Source organism: Athene noctua, chromosome 2, assembly GCF_965140245.1.
Source record: "Athene noctua chromosome 2, bAthNoc1.hap1.1, whole genome shotgun sequence".
Lineage (NCBI taxonomy): Eukaryota > Metazoa > Chordata > Aves > Strigiformes > Strigidae > Athene > Athene noctua.
Window position 1 is genome coordinate 1098409 of NC_134038.1, and position 17478 is coordinate 1115886.

The following is a 17478-nucleotide window of genomic DNA, read 5'->3' on the forward strand; positions in this document are numbered from 1 at the left end:
AGCGGCTGTCAATCACTGCGGGGGTGCGCGCGGCGCCCCCACCCGGCTCGGCGGTGCACGGCGGGAGGCGGGGAAAGGGGCGGGGCGATGCGGCAGCGGGGGCGGGGCGAGGGGCGGACCGTCCGGTACCGGAACTGTCGGGCGCGGGGGGCGCGTTTCTCGCCGGACCGGGCCCTCCGGTACCGGAACGCTCCGTTCCGGGTGGGGGGGGCGGGTGTGTGTTGGCGGGACACAAACACACACACGGGACGGGCGGAGGCGCCGGCGGAGGGAAGCGGCGGCGGCGGCGGCGATGGCTCTGCCCGGTGCCCCCGCCCCGGCCCCGGCCGCGGCCCCGGCGCCGCCGCCGCCGCCCACCGTGCTGATGGCGGTGCGGGCGGGGCTGGCGCGGGCCTCCCGCCTCCCGCCGCTGCCCGCCGCCGCCGCGCTCCGCCTGCAGCTCAGCGTCGAACCGGCGGCCGACGGCCACCGACGCTTCCGCCTCGGCCTGCGGCACCCGGAGGCGGCCGGCGGCGCGGTGAGACCGAGGGGCCCCGGGGATGGGGGCGGGGGGGTGGCGGCGGCTGCTCATGAACCCACCCGGTAACCGGGCAGGGCGGGGCCGAGCGGCAGCAGAAGGCGGGGGGTAGGGGGTGTGTGTCCGGGGTCCCCGAATCCCGCCGGTGAGGGGGAGCGGCCCTGCCCTGCCTACCCCTGCCGGTAATTCTGCCGTATCCTGCCCATCGCTGCCCGTGCCCCTGCCCGTGCCCTGCCTTGGGGGAAGCCGGTTTCTGGGCAGCCCCCTGGGTTCTCAGCGTTGATTCTCCGTCGTGCCGGTACCGGGGGGTCTGGCAGCTGCCGGCGGGGGGGTGCAGCGCCGGGCAGGGCTGTGCTGCCACTCTCCCCGCAGGCAGCACGTCCCTGTGCCGCTCGGCTTTTGGCGTCGGTTGAGTTCTGCCCTGTCCTCTGTCCCCGCCGAGGGACCGGCCGTTGGTTCTGCTCGCGGGGGGGACAAACGCTGGAGCCCCTCGCTGCAGGGTCCAGCTGCAGCGCCACTTCGGTGCCATCAGCTCCCGGGGTGGGCCGGGGGTGAAAGGACCTTAAGCCCCTCCAGTGCCACCCCCTGCCCCGGGCAGGGCCACCTTCCACCAGCCCAGGTTGCCCAAAGCCCCGTCCAACCTGGCCTTGAACCCTTCCAGGGAGGGGGCAGCCACAGCTTCTCTGGGCAGCCTGTGCCAGGGCCTCACCCCCTCACAGGGGAGAATTTCTGCCTTAGATCTGATCTAAATCTCCCCCCTGTCAGTTTAGACCCATTCCCCCTCGTTCTATCCCTCCCCTCTGATGACGAGTCCCTCCCCCCTTTCCCGCAGCCCCTTTCAGCCCTGGGGGGCCGCTCTAAGGTCTCCCCGGAGCCTTCTCCCCCCAGCTGAACCCCCCAACTCTCTCAGCCTTTCCCCCCAGCAGAGCTGCTCCAGCCCTCGGACCATTCCCGTGTCCCTCCTCCGGCCCCGCTCCAGCAGCTCCATGTCTGTCCTGTGCTGGGGACCCCAGAGCTGGACGCGGGGCTCCGGGGGGTCTCACCAGAGGGGAGCAGAGGGGGACAATCCCCCCCCTCTCCCTGCAGCCCGGCTGACACTTGGCTTTCTGGGCTGCCAGCGCCCGGTGCCGGCTTGCGTCCTGTTTGTCACCCCCCAGTATCCCCCAGTTCTCCATGGGGCTGCTCTCTGTCCGTCCATCCGTCCGTCTGTCCTTCCCCCAGCCCACGCTGATACTGGGGCTGGCCCAGACCCAGGGGCAAGACCTCGCCCTTGGCCTTGTTCACCTTCATGACCTTCACACAGCTCCTCCAGCCTGCCCAGCTCCCTCTTTCAGGAGCAGACCCGCTCCTGGCTGATTTTTCCCCAATTTGCTCAGCTGCATGTGGGCTGAGACCTTTCCTGAGGCCTCAGCTCTTGGGGTGCTTTTCCTCCCCCTCCTCGCTCCGGGTTCGGGTTTGTGCCGGGCTGGAAACCTCCCCCCTGCCGCATCGCCGCTGCTGGGGGTGGCGTGGGCTCCGTTAAACCCGCGGGGGCTGCGCGGACGAGCCAGGAGCCGCCTTTCCCTCCAGTCCCCCGCCGCTTGAGGACGGCAGTTGGTGCTTTTCCTGGCAAAGTCTGAGGTTTCTGGGCTTTATCTGGGCCCCGGCTCATGCTCCCCTTTCCTGTGCCGCCACCCACGCTGGCGCGGCGTGGGGTTGGTTGTGCATGAGGGACGAGCGACGGGAAGGGAAACGCAATCCCTGGCGAGGCTCCACGGAGTCCAGCCCTGAGCCCGCCTTTCCGTCTCCCCTCTCAAGGTCAAAGTGCTGCGGGGAGCGGCTGTCGCGCCCTTGGGACACATGTGCTGGCCTCACCGGGGCCGCGTTCCCAGTCCGGCCCGCGCACGGGTGGCAAATGCTGTCGGAGCAGCTGCTCTGCGGCCGTAACGCGGGCCGGCTGCTGGTGTAAAACCCTCCTGGCTGCGTTAATCCCGCCCTGGGCCGGTGTAACGGGAGCCTGCGCTGGCTGCGGGAGCTGCTTGGAGGGCTGGGAGCTGGGAGGGAGGAGGGGGACACCATTGCGGGTCCGGCGTTGAGGTGGAGGAGAGAGGTTAAACAGCCAAAACCTCCCATCCGAGCCCTGGGCTGGCTGCTAGGCGGCTCCCAGACCCGGCGAAGGCAGAGGATAAGCTGGAAGTGACCTTCACCCCCCGCTTTGCCTCCCCTGACGTCCCCCCGTGGCCGGGGGCAGCACCCCAGGGTGCTCTTTGGCACAATGGCAGGAACCCGGGGAATTGAAACCCTGTTTTTCTGAGCCTTTTCCTGCAATGGCTGGGAGCTGCAGGGCTGCGGGGCCGTGTGTCGGGGACGGCCGGTTCTGACTCAGGAGGTGGCCCTGGCAATGCCATGTCCCCGGTTCCTCCCTCATTTGACTCCTTCCCCCCGGGATGTGGGTGCTGAGGACCCCCGGGAGCTGCTCCCGGGTCGGCTTTACCCCCGCAAAGGGCAAGCAGGGGGCTGTACGTCGGCTTCTCTGTTCTTCCCCCCCCCCCCCCCCCCCCATTCCTATAATCCTGGGGACAGCAGGCCAAGGGGGACTTGGCAGGACGTTTGGGTGAAGGGCAAAGAAACCAGCAGTTTCTCTTAAAATTGCTTCCACCCCCCTCCTCATCCTCGTCAGTGGAGGCAGCACTTGCCTGCTTCCTGCCTGCTGCCGGGGGGGCAGGTGGCTGCGCAGGGCCCGTCCCCGTGCCCCGGCTCCTCCCGAGCTGCCATTTTATCAGAAACAGAATCGAAAGCTCCTGTGTAAAGCCAAGCTGGGGGGACCCCAGAACAACCGGGGTGCTTGGGGGTAGCTGGCAGGGCCTGGCAGGGAAAGCCGAGCCCCCCCGCTCCCTCTGCCGAGGCGTGTGTGTGCGTGGGGAAGGGTTTTCCCACAGTTTGTAAAAGGGGGAAGGAACCAGCTTCCCCCGAGAGCTGGCGCCGTGGCAGCGCGACCGCTCCGAGATGTCACCTGCGCTTTGGTTTTGCAGAAGTGGGGTGTTTGGTCATGGGGGGCGGCTGGTGGAGCCGGTCACAGCCCTGGGTGTTGCGCGGTGGGCCCCGGCCACGGGGACGGGACGGCTGTGGGGCTTGGAGACAGCCCTGGACACGAGGCGGGGGGGCATTTTGGGCAGCGTTTGTGGTTCAGTGCCCGGGGACGGAGGCTCAGTCAATGTTTCTGCCTGCGCTGGTGTTGTGAGAGGCCCCGGGGCCGTGAGGATTTTCCCCCTTGCCCGGCGTGTCCTTGTCATGGCGTAACCCTCTGGTCCTTCTGCTTCCCCCCAGAACGTGGCTGCGTACGACCTCAAGGACATCTCGTACAAAGTGAGGAGCCCCATGTGCCACGAGCTGACGGTCCTCGGCTCCTCGGACGAGCCCCTGGTGTTTGACTTCGAGGAGGAGCGGGAGGCCCAGAAGTGGTGGACGATCGTCAGCAGCTCCCTGCGGGAGGTGCAGAAAGGTCAGTGGGGCCAGCAGTGGCCCAGGGCAGCAGGGACACCACAGGGGACCTTTTGGGGCAGGGGGGGTTTGTTCCCCGTGTGCATTGGAGCATCTGAAGGGCCGGAGGAGACCTCTGGGGGAGGACAGTGGGTGACAGCGGGTGACAGCCCTGCCCTGAGGCGTTCCTGCCTTCCCTCAGCCGCCGAGAGCAGCCTGGCAGCCCAGGCCTCGGCCCTGCCCGCCGCTGCCGGGGCCAGCTCTGCGGATCAGGATCCGGAGGCAGCTCTGTCCTTGGAGCTTTCTGAGAAAGGTATTTGGGGGGGTGGGGGGGGGGTAGGTTTCTTGGCTCATTTGGTGTATCAGCAGTTGCCAACCCCCTGCGGGAGGCTGGCTCAGACCCGGGCCCAGCTGCTCCCCAGCCTGGGGCTGACCACAGGCTCTTTTATCACCGAGGTCGGGAAAGACCCCGGAGCTCCCCGAGTGCAACCGAGTCCCCCCGGCCTGCCCAGGCCCCCCCTGACCCGTGTCCCCCCTCCCGGGCTGGCGACTCCCCCGCTGCCCTGGGCGGCCGGTTCCGGCGCTCGACGACCCTTTCGCTGGAGAAATTGTTCCCAACATCCCCCCTGAACCTCCCCCGGCGGCGCAACGTCAGGCCGGATCCTCCCTCCCGGCGCTCCCGGGGGAGAAGGGACCGACCCCCCCTCGCCCCCAGCTCCTCGGGGGCGGCTGCAGAGAGCGGCGAGGTCTCCCCTGAGCCCCCTTTTCTCCAGGCTGAGCCCCCCCAGCTCCCCCCTCCCAGGACTCGTGCTCCAGCCCCTTCCCCAGCTGCGCTGCCCTTGGGACGTGCTCCAGCCCCTCCGTGTCTTTCCCGGAGCGAGGGGCCCAGACCCGAACCCGGGATTCGAGGGGGACGAGCCCTGCCCGAGCCCTGCTGGCCACGCGCCCTTCGACACCAGCCGGGGATGCCGGTGGCCACCCAGAGACACCCTGATCCCATGGGATGAGCCCCCCCAAGGCACAGGCGCAGAGGTGGTGGCACCCGCGGTCTGAGGCCCCTCTGGGCTCTGGCTTTGCCGGCGGCAGCGGTCGCGCCGTGCCCCGGGGAGGGCATTTGCCATCTCACAGTTGTCCCTCTCCGCCCCGCCGCAGAGGACCTGGCGCTCCACCTCGCCCAGGCCATCGAGTACGGCGACGAGGAGGCGGCCTCGCAGTGTGCAGTGGCCCTGGCCCGCCAGCAGGCCACGCTCAGCATCCTCCTGAAGGAATCCAACTACCCCACGGAGGACATCAGGTGAGTCCCTCCGTCCTCCCCCATCCACGGAGCCCATGTGGAGGGCGACGGAGCCCCAGGCAGCCGCTCGCTCCCCCCTTCCCTCCCAGTGCTGGGGAGGAGAAAAACAACTTGAAAGGCTCAGGAGTGGAGATAAGGACGGGGAGGGGTTGCTCATTGGTTATCGGTCACAGGCAAAAGGCAGGCTCCGTAGGGGGAGAAAAAGGACCTTATTTAAATTCCAAACCCCAGCAATAACGGCCCTTAGCAGACAGAACGGGACGGCGAGAAGCGTTGCCCTGTCCTAAACCACCTCCCCCCACCCCTCCCTTCTCCCTGGGCTCAGTTTTGTTCCCGGTATCTCAACCTCCTGCTCCCAAAGCGCAGGGGATGGGGGGTGTTGTCGGGGGAGAACGCTCTTCTGCCTTCTCCCCCTGCTCCATGTGCTGCCCCTCTCCCAGGAGACGGTCCCCCCCCCAAACTCCCTCCTCCCTGAGTCCTCCCCAGGGGCTGCGTCTGCTCGAGAGCACTTGTGCCCTCCTAAAGTCTGTCCTGAGAGCTCAGCCTAAACGAGGGTGCTGTGGCTGCAGCTTGGGGGCTGGCTGGGGGGGTTGGATTTCTCTCCTTGCTCCAGAAAGGGGCTGGGTGTGATGGGGGAGAGCTGGGCCCCTTCCCGGCCCCCCCCGGGGGGGGCATCAGTGGGAACTGGGAGCGGCCAGACCTGCGGGTGCGTCCCTGGCAGCGCGAGCTCCGCGCTGGCCCCTTCCACTCATGGTCCGTCATCCCGGCGGCACCATCACGAATTGGCCCGGCCATGGCCAGCACCGGGTCCAACCTGAAGCCGGGGGGGGGGCTTTGAGAAGCTTCTGCCAGGTGGCCACCACTGTAGCCCCCCCCGCCCCAAACACCACCGCACACTCCCAGCACACTCCTGTTCCTCCATGGGAGCCCAACCTGCCCCAGATGGGCTCGTGGGTCGCTGGACGTTGGGGTCACTTGCCCCGTGGCCCTTGGCTCTGTCTTTTTGATGTGGTTTTACCTCTTGTGGTGGCGACTGTGAGTCTGTTGGGGCCAGCGGAGCCTCCTGCAGCCCCTGGAGCTGAGCTGCTCTGGGAATTCCCTCCGTCGGGATCAGTCCACAGGCAGCTGGGGCAGCCGCAGCGTTCCCGGAGGGCTCTGGGGTCCTGGGTTTGTCCTTCCCAAGCTCCCGGGAGCAGGGGGGGGCGGATACAGCAGCAGGACGTTGGGTGCTGCCAGAACAGCCGGGAATGCAGAGGGTGAGCCCGTCCGGGCAGCAGCCGGCGTGGCAGGGACCTGATTCCATGGGGGTTTCAGGCTCAGCTCAGCCCCGCTGCGGATTTTCCCCTGTCTGGGGGACCTGGGGACCCCCAGCAGCCTCTCCCTCGGGCCCTGCGGGGGACCCGCTCCGCAGAGCTCTGCCACGTGCAGCACAGGCTTGGAAAAGGCCTCCGAGAAGGTTAAAACGCTGATTTTTGTATCAAGACGGTGGCCGGGACTAGGCCGAGGAGATTCATGGATAAACGTCGGCGTTGGGAAGAGCTGGAGGCACTTTGGATTGGGCTGGAATGGGGCTGGGCTTGTCTAGACTGGGCTTTTGCCAAGAGAGGTTGGAGCAGACGATCCTTGAGGTCTCTTCCGAGCTGGAATTCTCTGATTCTTGAGCTGTGTCTCGTGAGTCAGTGCCCCGGCGCGGGTCGGGGAGCTGCAGGGCACGGCAGCGGGGCAGTGTGCTGTGCCAGCACCGCCAAAACTCCCGACGAGCTTCCTCAAAAACCTCGGGAGAGGGAAACGATGGGGGGGAGCGTCCTTTGGGTCGTGACCGGGCGTGAGGCGCAGGCTGGGAGCAGAGAGTGGAGGCGTCTGCGGCGACGGGGCTGTGCCAGGGGCGCACAAACGACCTAGGAAAGGTGCTGAGCGGCGAGGTCGGGGCTTCCAGCTGGGTCTTGGGGCTCCGAGCCCTTGAACTTGGTGCTGGTAGATGCAAAACGGGCACGCAGCAGCAGGCTGGCGACTGCGGGTGCTGCAGGTGCCAGCGGCATCGCTCGGCACGACCCGCGGTGTTGGGGAGAGGGGAGGGAACCCCCCGGCGATCCCACTACCTGCAGGTTCTGCCTTAACGCTCGGAAAATGCAGCTTTTTCCCCCTCTGGGTCGGGTGCAGGGAAGGGGCGGGATGGTCAGAGGCAGGAAACGCTTTTACTGGGAGAGCTGGAAGGGTTCAGGCTTTGCGCTGGGGGAGAGGCAGCGGTGGGGCGAGGGGCCGGAGCGGACCAGGGGAATGTTTATTCCCATGGACCAGGAGACTCAGGGGAATTGGGAAGCACCAGGTGTAGAGCAAGGATAAGGCAAAAAGTGGAAATTGCTGTTGAGGCTGCAGGGAAAAGGCTGGAGCAAAGAATAAACAAAATAGGGGGGAACAAGTTCCCTGTGAGGGTGAAATGTGGGGTTCGGGGTGTGGGCTGAGAGCTGCAGGCAGGGCACAGGCCGGGGGGGTCTGTCCCAGTTTCCTGGGACGTGATGGTGGTTGGAAACTCGGTGTCAGACCTCCTGGGACTCCCCTGTGGGGCATCAGCCTTGGCTCTGCGGGTCGAGAGCGTCGTACCCGGCGAGCGGCCGGTGCCGGTGCCCCGGTGGCACGGCCCGTCCCCCTCTAACGGCGTCGCTCTCTCCTCCAGCATGAAGGTCGGCGTGGAGGATGCGACGTCTTCCGCAAGCATCACCCTCAGGGTCCGCGCTCACACTACAATAGCAGCGCTCAAGCAGCAGGTACGGAGCCGGCGCCGGTGTGACCCCCCCTCACCCCATAGCCCCCTTTTTTAACCACTTGTACCAGCGCTGGGGGAGCTGGGCTCTCCCCCCAGCTTCTCTCCCATCGTGGAGCCAGTTCTTTGCTGGTTCTCGTGGCTGCCAGCTCACCCTCCCCGCTTCTCCGGCTGCCCAGGTCTTCCAGGATTACGGGTTCCACCCCTTGGTTCAGCGCTGGATCATCGGGCAGTGCCTCTGCGTGGACGAACGGACCGTTTCCTCCTACGGCATCCGCAGGGACGGTGACATGGCGTTTCTCTACCTGCTCTCGGCCAAGATGGCCGAGCTGACCGAGCAGCGCTACGAGGAGGACCAGGCGCAGGTCATGCTCAGCTCCACCTCCTCGCTGAGCAACGACGACGCCGAAAGGCACAAATACAACACCCTGCCCAACATGTCGCCTAAAAAAGGTCTGGCTCTCCTCTGCCCTCCCTGCAGCCGCTGGCTGGGATGGCTCCAGCGCAGGGGGCCAGAGCCGGGTGTAGGGATGGGGGACACTGGGGTGCTGGGGGGTCGCTTAGGCCGGTAGAAAAGGCTGAGTGGCTTCTCTGGGATGGAGCTGGTGCCCTCCCTCTTGGAAATCTGCCCCTTGCCAGCACCCTCTGTGCTGCCCAGCGACCTTGGGAAGAGCCTTCGCAGCTTTTCTGTTCGTTCCAGAACGCGGGCGGTGAGGAGAGGGGCAACGTCCACACCCGGGGGGCTCCTCTCCCCACAGATCGGGGTCCTGCACCAGGAGCCATCGGGGCTCTGTGGCACTGCGAGTGGGCTCAGCGCCGCTGGCCAGCCGGCCTGTGCCGATGGGCTGGGGCAGGGCTGCTCCCCGGGATCCATCCCTCCTGGGGTCCGTGCTCCCCGGGATCCATCCCTCTTGGGGTCTGTGCCCCCTGGAATCTGTGCTCCCCAAGATCCATCCTTCCTGGGGTCCATCCTCCCCAGGATCTGTGCTCCCCAGGGTCTTTGTTTCTCTGGGTTTGCACTCCCTGGGATCCATCCTCCCTGCCCAGGGCTGACCTGGGACGAGCAGCCTCTTCCCTGGAGACAAATGCCCCCCCCAGCCCAGGGTGGCACGCTGGCAGCCAGCCCCGGTGCCGGTCCCTGGGCTGGTTGTAACGTTCCCTCTTTCCCCGATGTCACTCCCCAGGCTGGGGCAACGAGCCCGGCAGGAAGATGGACATCGGCGAGATCAGCCAGCACCTGGATGCACTGCAGATGGGCGACCTCAGCGGCCAGTCGAAGCCCGTGGCCACCAGTCTGCCCTCACCAGTGCAGGTACGTGGCCCACAGTGCCTCCCCGCCATCACCACCCTGCTCTGCCCCCCCGGATCCTCCCTTTGTCCCAGTCTGGGCGTTCTGGGGGCTCCCTCCATGTCCTATCCCTCCTCTCCTTTTTTCCCCCTCTCTCCAAAGCATTTTATTTCCCAGTTCTGCATCTCGCGTGTCCCCACAGGCGGGCTGGTCGTGTCCAAAATGCACCTTCATCAACAAGCCCACGCGGCCGGGCTGCGAGATGTGCAGCACGGACCGTCCCGACGACTACGTGGTCCCCGGCACCTACAAGCCAGATGAGACGGAGCTGTGGAGGATGCAGCAGGAGCAGGAGGGGATCCTGCAGTACCAGCAGGTACTGGGGGGGGGGACACTTGCCAGCCCTGGGGAGGATCGGGGCACCCGTGCGCTTCTGCGGTGTCGCGGGTTCCTGTGCCGGCTGCTGGGGGAAAACGGGTGGGGAAGGGAGAAGCGGACGCCCCGAGGGGCAGCACGGGGTGTGGAGGGCAGGAGGGGGCTGCTGCAGCCCCCGTCGTCCCCCCCACCGTGCCGAGGGGCGGCAGCTCCAAGGTGCTGCGTGGTGAGCGCGGAGTTTTGTGGCTGTTGGAGGAGACGGCGGCGGCGGGAGTCGGGCTGTGTGCGTCGGCAGCGGTTTGTGGCAGGGCAGGGATCTGTGACCCCCCCCAAACCCCCCCAAAACCTCCCAAACCCCCTGGGCAGAGCTCGGCAGGACGCAGCACCCCGGTCCGGCGGGTCCTTCTTCGCAGCCGTGGGGCTGCGCTTCCTCCCGTCACCCATTTTGTAGAAACCTCTCGGGCAGTTGAGGCTGGGGGGGCAGGGGGGGCTCCGATGGGACCTCCCGGCCCCAAGCTGGGGCTGCGCTGTGGGACTCGGGCTCAGGCACTGACCAAACCTTCTCTTCTTTCTTTTTTCTCTGGTGCCGGGATGCCGCTAGGAAAAAGGAAGGAGAGAGGATGGCTCAGCTGCGCGCTGCGTCCTGGGCTCGGCCTCCTTGGATGACTTCATCCACCTGTCCTCCGAGTTCTGCTAGTGGCCCCGTGCCTGGCCCGCCCCGACGCCCCATCCTGCCCCGTCCCCCCCCTCCCCAGGGTCCCCCCAGTGCCCCCGCGTGCGCCCAGTGGCTGCCACCAGCCCCCCCCACCGCCCCCTTTGATCAGACCCTAGAGCTGATGCGGGAAATTTCTGCAGAAGAGCCGGCGAGGCCCCGAGCTGCCAGGGCGGGGGGACACGTGCCACTTGCTGCAGGGGGGGGACACAAGGGTCTGGACCCCTCAGGGCCACTGCAGCTCCCGGGTTTGTGGCATCAGGCATGCTGCTTGTCCTCCCTCTGGCACCAGCGGGGAGGGGGGCACATCCCGGCCCCCCCAGAGGAGCTGCCGCTCGCTGTCCCGGCCACGGGAGTTTTTAATTTTCCTCCCCGCCACCGGCAACCCTGAGCCTGTCACTAGCTGGCCCTGAGCCTGCTGGGCTCGTTGAGGGGGGTCTGAGCCCCCCCGGGGTAGGGATGGTGTGAGGGGGGGGGGGCCGGTGCTGTTATTGGGGTTTCAGGGAAGAGCCAACGTGGCCGGGGATCAGCAACATCTGTGCTCAGCCTGGGCCTCTGCTGGGGGGCTCAGGCTTGGGGGGGGGCAAGCTCTGGGGGTCTCAGGCTTAGGGGACCCTGCTCCAGGGGGTCTCAGGCTTGAGGGGGCTGTGCTTGTGGGGGCCTTCAGCTTGGGGGACCCTGCTCAGGTGGTCTCAAGGTTGGGGAGACCCTGCTCCAGGGGGTCTCAGATTTGTGGGGGCTGTACTCAGGGGGGTCTCAGGCTTGGGGGGGCCATGCTCTGGGGGTCTCAGGCTCAGGGGGACCCTGCTCAGGGGTTCTTTAAGGCACGAGGGGGGGGGTCCATGCTCTGGGGGTCTCACTCCCCTTGCTCCGTAGGTAGAGGGGTGGGTGGCCATCAGCAGGAACAGGCAACTAGCCCTCACTGGGACACTGGCCCCACTGCACCCACAGGAATAGGTTGGGGGGGGGGGGGGGGGGGGGGCTGTTGGCCGAGGTGTGACCACAGGTTTGGGGGTCCCCGGTGCCGTGAGCCCCCCCCCGGGCGCTCTGTGCCGCCGGTCCCTCTGGCTCCCAGTTTGGTTCATCGGTGTTGCGCTTGGCGTTGGAGACGGTGGCCCCCGGGCCAGGGGGTCGGACGGGACCCTCCTTTGGGTTGTGCCCCCCGAGGGGCCGCGGCTGGATTCCTTCCCTCATTAAAGCCTTACCCCAGCAGCGCGGCTCTGCCATCTTCTTGTGCTCCCGGCGGGGGGGGTCGTGCCGTGAAATGGAAACGCAACCGGCGGGCGCTTCCTCGGGGGGTGACGCCAGAGCCGGGGGCTGCTGGGCCTCGGTGCCGCCGCACGGGGCCGGGGGCCAGGAGCGGAGGCTGGAGCTCGGGGAGGGGGCGCGGGGTGGGACTTGGGGGGGTGGGGGCAGCGTCTCGGGGAGACGCCGAACCCCGGGGGTTTGTGGCCGCGGCGGTGCCCCAGCGCTGTGTCGGGCGTCCCTGGGGCCCCGCTGCCACCTGCGCCGTGCACGGGAGGTCGCAGGGTTCAAAACTGGTTAAAGTGCCCCCCCAAACGCTGACGTGGACCCTCGGGGGACCTCGATGGCCGCTGGGGCTCGGCCCTCACCTCCCTCGGCTTGGCCACGGGCCGGGGAAACGCCGGCCTGCGGGTCGGTGCCGCGGGCCTCGGGGTGCCGCCAGCGGCACGGCCCCAGCTGCTGCCCTTTCCCTGGGGGGTGTCCCCACAAATCCAGACCTGACCCCCCCCCCAACCCCCGAGTGCAGCCGGGCTACCAAAGCCCAGGGGGAACTTGGGATAGGTGGCCCTGGTCCCTCGCATGGTGGCCACGAGGGCTGCGAGAGGCGTGGGGGTCATCCCGGTGGGATCCGGCCACTTGCCTGGGCTCGCAGGTGGCCAACGCCGGGGTGGGGCCTCTCGGGGGTGGGGGGGTGTCGAGGTGGGTTTGGGGTGCTGGGGGCTGACGGGGGCTGTTCCTCGCCGGCAGGCGCTGGAGGCCGAGCGGCTGAGGAACTTCCAGCAGCTGCTGCAGCTGGAGGAGGAGGTGCTGGTGGCCAGCCGGGAGGTGCTGGAGTGTCGCATCTGCTACCAGCAGGTGGCCCCGGGCGAGGGGGTGCTGCTGCGCGAGTGTCTGCACTCCTTCTGCAGGTAAACGCCCCGCGCAGCCCCCCCCGGCTCCCCGAGCCCCCCCACAGCGCGGCGACTGGCCCCACAATCCCCCAGCGCTCAGGGTGACTGTCCCCGGGAGCCCCCCAGCCCTGACACCCCCAACCCTCCCCCTGGCTGGCCCTGACCCCCCCCCATCGCGGTGACCAGCTCCAAACCCCCCCTGCCATTGCGGTGACTGGCCCTGAGACCCCCCAAGCCCCCACCATCGCAGTGACCGAACCCGAGCCCCCCCAGTGACCAGCCCCGAGCCCCCCACCACCACAGTGACCGACTCCAAGCCCCCCCAGCCCTCCCAGTGACCAGCCCCGAGCCCCCCACCATCACAGTGACCGACTCCGAGCCCCCCCAGTGACCAGCCCCGAGCCCCCCACCATCACAGTGACCGACTCCGAGCCCCCCCAGTGACCAGCCCCGAGCCCCCCACCACCACAGTGACCGACTCTGAGCCCCCCCAGCCCTCCCAGTGACCAGCCCCGAGCCCCCACCATCACAGTGATGTGCCCCAAGCCCCCCACCCTGGGGGTGACCGGGTGCTGCTCCCCCAGGGAGTGCCTGCGCCAGGTGATCAACTACAGCGAGGAGCCGGAGGTGGCCTGTCCCTTCCGCGACGACTCCTACGCCTGCAGCAGCCACCTCCAGGAGCGGGAGATCCGGGCGGTGAGTGTGTGACGCCGCCGGGGCCGGGGCGGGGGGGGGCCGCATCCTGACCCTGCCCCGTCTCTCTCGGCGCAGCTGGTGACGCCGGAGGAGTACAAACGTTTTCTGGAGCGGAGCCTGGTGCTGGCCGAGCGGCGCAGCCAGAACAGCTTCCACTGCCAAACCACCGACTGCCGCGGCTGGTGCATCTACGAGGATTCCGTCAACGAGTTCCGCTGCCCCATCTGCCAGGCCCTCAACTGCCTCCTCTGCAAGGTGAGACCCCCCCCGCCACCACCACGCCGCAGAGGGAGCTCGAGGGGGGGTCTGTGGCGCTGAGCTGTGTCCCCCCCCGGGTCCCCAGGCCATCCACGAAGGGAAAAATTGCCGCCAGTACCAGGACGATCTCCAGGTCAAGGCGCAGAACGACTCGGCTGCCCGGCAGACCAAGGACATGCTGCAGGTCTCGGGGGGGGGGGGGGGGGGGGTGTCTCAGGGAGGTTGTGGGGGGGGTCTAAAGTGTCCTTCTGTCCCTCACGGCCACCCCTGCGCCCCCCCAGACGCTGGTGCAGCTCGGGGAGGCGATGCAGTGCCCCACCTGCCTCATCGTGGTGCAGAAGAAGGACGGTTGCGACTGGATCCGCTGCACCGTCTGCCAGACCGAGATCTGCTGGGTGACCAAGGGGCCGCGCTGGGGGCCCGGGGTGAGCGATCCTGGGGGGCTGCCGGGGGCAGCAGGGACCGCCCCCCCCGGGCCCTGTGAGCCTGTGGGGGTCCCCTGACCCTCACCTTGACCTTGTGCCCCCCCCCCCACCTCCGCCTTCCCCAGGGTCCTGGGGACACCAGCGGTGGATGTCGCTGCAACGTCAACGGGCAGAGGTGCCACCCCCGCTGCCAGAACTGCCACTGAGCCCCGGGGGGTGTGGGGGGGCCCACCACGGCTGGGGGGGGCCCCACTGAGGGTCACTGGGGGCTGCTCCCTGCCCCCCCGCCCCCCAGCACCGAAGGACGGCCCGGAACCAGCAGCGGGACACGGAGCTGCGGATGGACACGGAGTGGGGAGGGGACGCGCGGCCCCAGGACTCGGGGGGGGGGGGGGGGTTGGGGGGGGTGAGGTGTGGGGGGGCAGGTCGGGGGGGTCCCACAGAGCCTCTGCAGCAGCTGGGGGAGCGGCAGGGCCTGTCCCAATAAACCCTCTGCGTGCCAGAGCCTCGCTGCCAGCGCTGCCACAATTCCCCCCCTCCCCACCTCCCTGCCAAAAAGTGGGGGCAACCGGCCCCTTCACGACCCCCCCCCACAGACCACGCCACCATTTTCCCATTCAACAACCCAATTTTATTTCTGCCCCCCACCACACCCCTACCCCGAGCGCAGGCGCCGCCCCCGCCCCCCCTCCTTGGGTCTGGGGGGGGGTCGATGTTAAATAAGGAGCCGGGGTGGGGGTTGGGAGGGGGTGCCAGGAGTTGTGCGTGGCCCAGGCGGTGCGGCTGGGGTGGGGGCACCCCCCCCTTCCCCCCCCCCCCCCCTCCAATTATTTGGGGGGCCGGTAGATCAATTTTCTGCTCTTCAGAACGGACCATTTGTGGCGTTTCATGTAGTAGATGAGGGGGAGGAGGAGCCCTGAGATCATCAGCATCTGCGGGGGGGGGGAGGGAGGAGGGAGTCGAGCTCTGCCCCACGGTGTTTGAAGCGGGGGGCACCGCCAGCCCCCCCCCGGGGGAGGTGGGGGCAAACACCCACCTTGAGGCCCATCCGTTTGCGGTGGTCGTGCTCCGGCTCGGCCGCCCACCGCAGGAAGGTGCAGACGTCCTTGGCGATCTGGGACATGGTGGCCGGGGTGCCTGGGGGGGGGCAACGTGGGGCAGGGAGGCTCAGCACCCCCAAAATGAGCTCCCCCCCCCGCCCCGCCACTACACACCCCGTGGGACGGGGCCCATCTTACCGTCATCGAATTCCAGGATCTCGTTGTAGATGGGGGGGGCCATGCCGATGGCCTGCCCGGGGAAGTAGGGGTTGTAGTGCAGCCCCTCGCGCAGCGTCACGCCGGCGGGGGGGTCGCAGTAACCGGTGAGGAGGGAGAACACGTAATCCTCGCCCCCGTGCCTGCACCAGGGAGCAGCGAGGGGGGGTCAGCACCAACCCCCCCAGCTCCTCTTCCCATTGCTGAGAGACCCCGAGCTCCCGCGGGGGTCCAGAATGTGCCGAAGTGTGCGTGTGCGCGTCCCCCCCCCAGCCCCCAGCGCTCACCGGGCGTTGACGATGTAGCTGAGGTCGGGGGGCAGCGCCCCGTTGTTGGCCGCCCGCGCCGCCTCGGCGTTGGGGTACGGTTTGGGGAAATAATCGGAGATTTTACCGGGGCGGGTGAACATCTCCCCGTTCTCATCCGGCCCGTCCACCACCTCCACCTGCGCCGGGGAGCGGAAAAAAAGTCCCTGAGCTGGGGGGCGGCGGCGCTTTTGGGGGGTGCAGGGAGGGTGCTGGGGGGGAGCTGGGGGTGCAGGGGAGGGGTCACCTCCTCGGCCAGCGCCTTGGCCTCCTGCTCGGTGTGGGTGACGCCGATGAGGTTGCGGTAGGCCAGGTACTCCATGCTGTGGCAAGCGGAGCAAACCTGCTTGTACACCTGGAAGCCGCGGCGCAGGCTGCGGGGAGGAAGAGGAGGATGAGGAGGTGCCACGTCCCGGTTCTCTGTGCCCCCCCCTCACCCCCCCCCAGCGCGGTACCTGCTGTGGTCGAGGGCGGCCAAGGCCCCGCCATGGCTCCAGGGGAAGCTCGGGGGGTGCATCTCCAACTCGCCGGCGGCCAGGGGCGAGCGGAGGGCCAGGGCCAGGCCGCCCCCCCCCGCCACCAGCACCCCCAGAGCCGCCAGCGCCGCCTTCCCCCCGCGGGAGAGGCCGCTGAAGGATGACATGGCGGCCTGGGGGGGCGGGGGGGACACGGGGCGCGGGACGGACACACAGACAAGACACACAGACACAGGCGTCAGGGTTGTCACAGGGATGGGGAGGGGGGGGCGCTGAGCTGGGCCGTGGGGGCCCTTGACAGGTCATGGGGGGCCGGGGGGGGAAACCGGGGGCACCGGGCATGACATGGGGGGGCACCGGGGGGAAGAGGCTGGGCTGGGGGGGAACTGGGGGACCGGGGGCAAGAGGCTGGGCCCGGGGAGGAAAAGCGGGGGCACCGGGCAGAGCCGGGGGGGGGGGGAACCGCGGGCACCAGGAAGCGATGGGGGGGAACCGGGGGCACCGGACACGGCACGGGGGGACCAGGGGCAAGAGGTTGGGTTTGGGGGAGGAACCGGGGGCACCGGGAAGGGAGAACCGGGGGCACCTGACATGGCACTGGGAGACGGCAGGGAAGAGGCTGGGCCGGGGAAGGGGACCGAGGGCACCGGGAAGGGATGGGGGCACCGGTGCTACCGGGCATGATATGAAAGGGACTGGGGGCAAGAGGCTGGGCCCGGAGGGGACCGGGCAGAGGCGGGGGGGTGGGGGCGGGGGAACCGGGACCACCAAGCAGGGATGGGGGCACCGGGCAGGGACCGCGGGCACCTGATATGACATGGGGGAACCAAGGGCACCGGGCAGGACATGGGGGGACCGGGGGAAAGAGGCTGGGCCGAGGGGGAACCGCGGGCACCGGGAAGGGGCGGAGGGGAACCGGGGGCATCTGACAGGGCATTGGGGGACCGGGGGCAGGGCCGGGACGGGGGGGAACCGGAGGCACCGGGAAGGGATGGGGGCACCGGGGCCACCGGGCACGACATGAAGGGGACTGGGGGCAAGGGGCTGGGCCGGAGGACACCGAGCAGGACGTGGGGGGGCACCGGAGGGGCGGAACGGGGGATCCCGGGCCGGGTATGGTTGAGGGGGGGAACCGGGGACACGGCGCGGGGCCGGGCCCAGCCGCTCGGTGCCGGGCGCGGGTCTCACCGGGGCGGGCGCGCCGGGTCCCCGCGGCAGCAGGAAGCGGCCGTAGGGCCGCAGCGGGAGGTTCCGCACCGCCACCGCCGCCATCGCTCCGCTGCTCCCGGCGGCCGCCGCGCCGAGGTCGAGGGGACGCCGAGGGGCCGCCTCGGACGCGACGTCACACGGCGCCGGAAGTGACGTCACAAAAAAGAGCGAGCGCCGCCGTCCAGCGCCGGAAGTTACGTCACCCGACGCAGGAAGCGGCGTCACACACAGTCCCGCTCTCCCCTCCCCCCAATTCATCAGACAGAACCGGCTCCGCTCCCGGCTCCAGTTTTATTGCAGCGCTGCGGCCCC

The 17478-nt window shown here is 68.7% G+C and overlaps 2 protein-coding genes across 3 annotated transcripts; one reads left to right on the plus strand and one right to left on the minus strand.

Annotated features, from left to right (window-relative positions):
• Positions 1–185: 185 nt before the first annotated feature.
• Positions 186–14290, plus strand: SHARPIN (SHANK associated RH domain interactor). Of its 2 annotated transcripts, XM_074898302.1 has the most exons (14): positions 188–517; positions 3824–3998; positions 4179–4289; positions 5129–5270; positions 7945–8035; positions 8211–8484; positions 9216–9343; positions 9522–9695; positions 12399–12559; positions 13126–13237; positions 13313–13492; positions 13581–13679; positions 13777–13920; positions 14046–14290. In XM_074898302.1, exons 1-14 carry the CDS (start codon positions 293–295, stop codon positions 14124–14126), a joined length of 2097 nt encoding a protein of 698 aa, XP_074754403.1. In that variant the 5' UTR covers positions 188–292; the 3' UTR covers positions 14127–14290. The 2 variants fall into 2 exon arrangements, with proteins under 2 accessions (XP_074754404.1, XP_074754403.1); XM_074898303.1 differs by lacking the exon at positions 4179–4289 and having other exon boundaries at positions 186–517.
• A 238-nt stretch (positions 14291–14528) lies between these two features.
• On the minus strand, positions 14529–17303 carry CYC1 (cytochrome c1). Its single transcript, XM_074897538.1, has 7 exons — positions 17146–17303; positions 15937–16130; positions 15729–15855; positions 15464–15621; positions 15159–15319; positions 14957–15057; positions 14529–14852 (listed from the first exon to the last, which is right to left on the minus strand). Exons 1-7 carry the CDS (start codon positions 17227–17229, stop codon positions 14748–14750), a joined length of 930 nt encoding a protein of 309 aa, XP_074753639.1. The 5' UTR covers positions 17230–17303; the 3' UTR covers positions 14529–14747.
• Between the last annotated feature and the right edge of the window lie 175 nt (positions 17304–17478).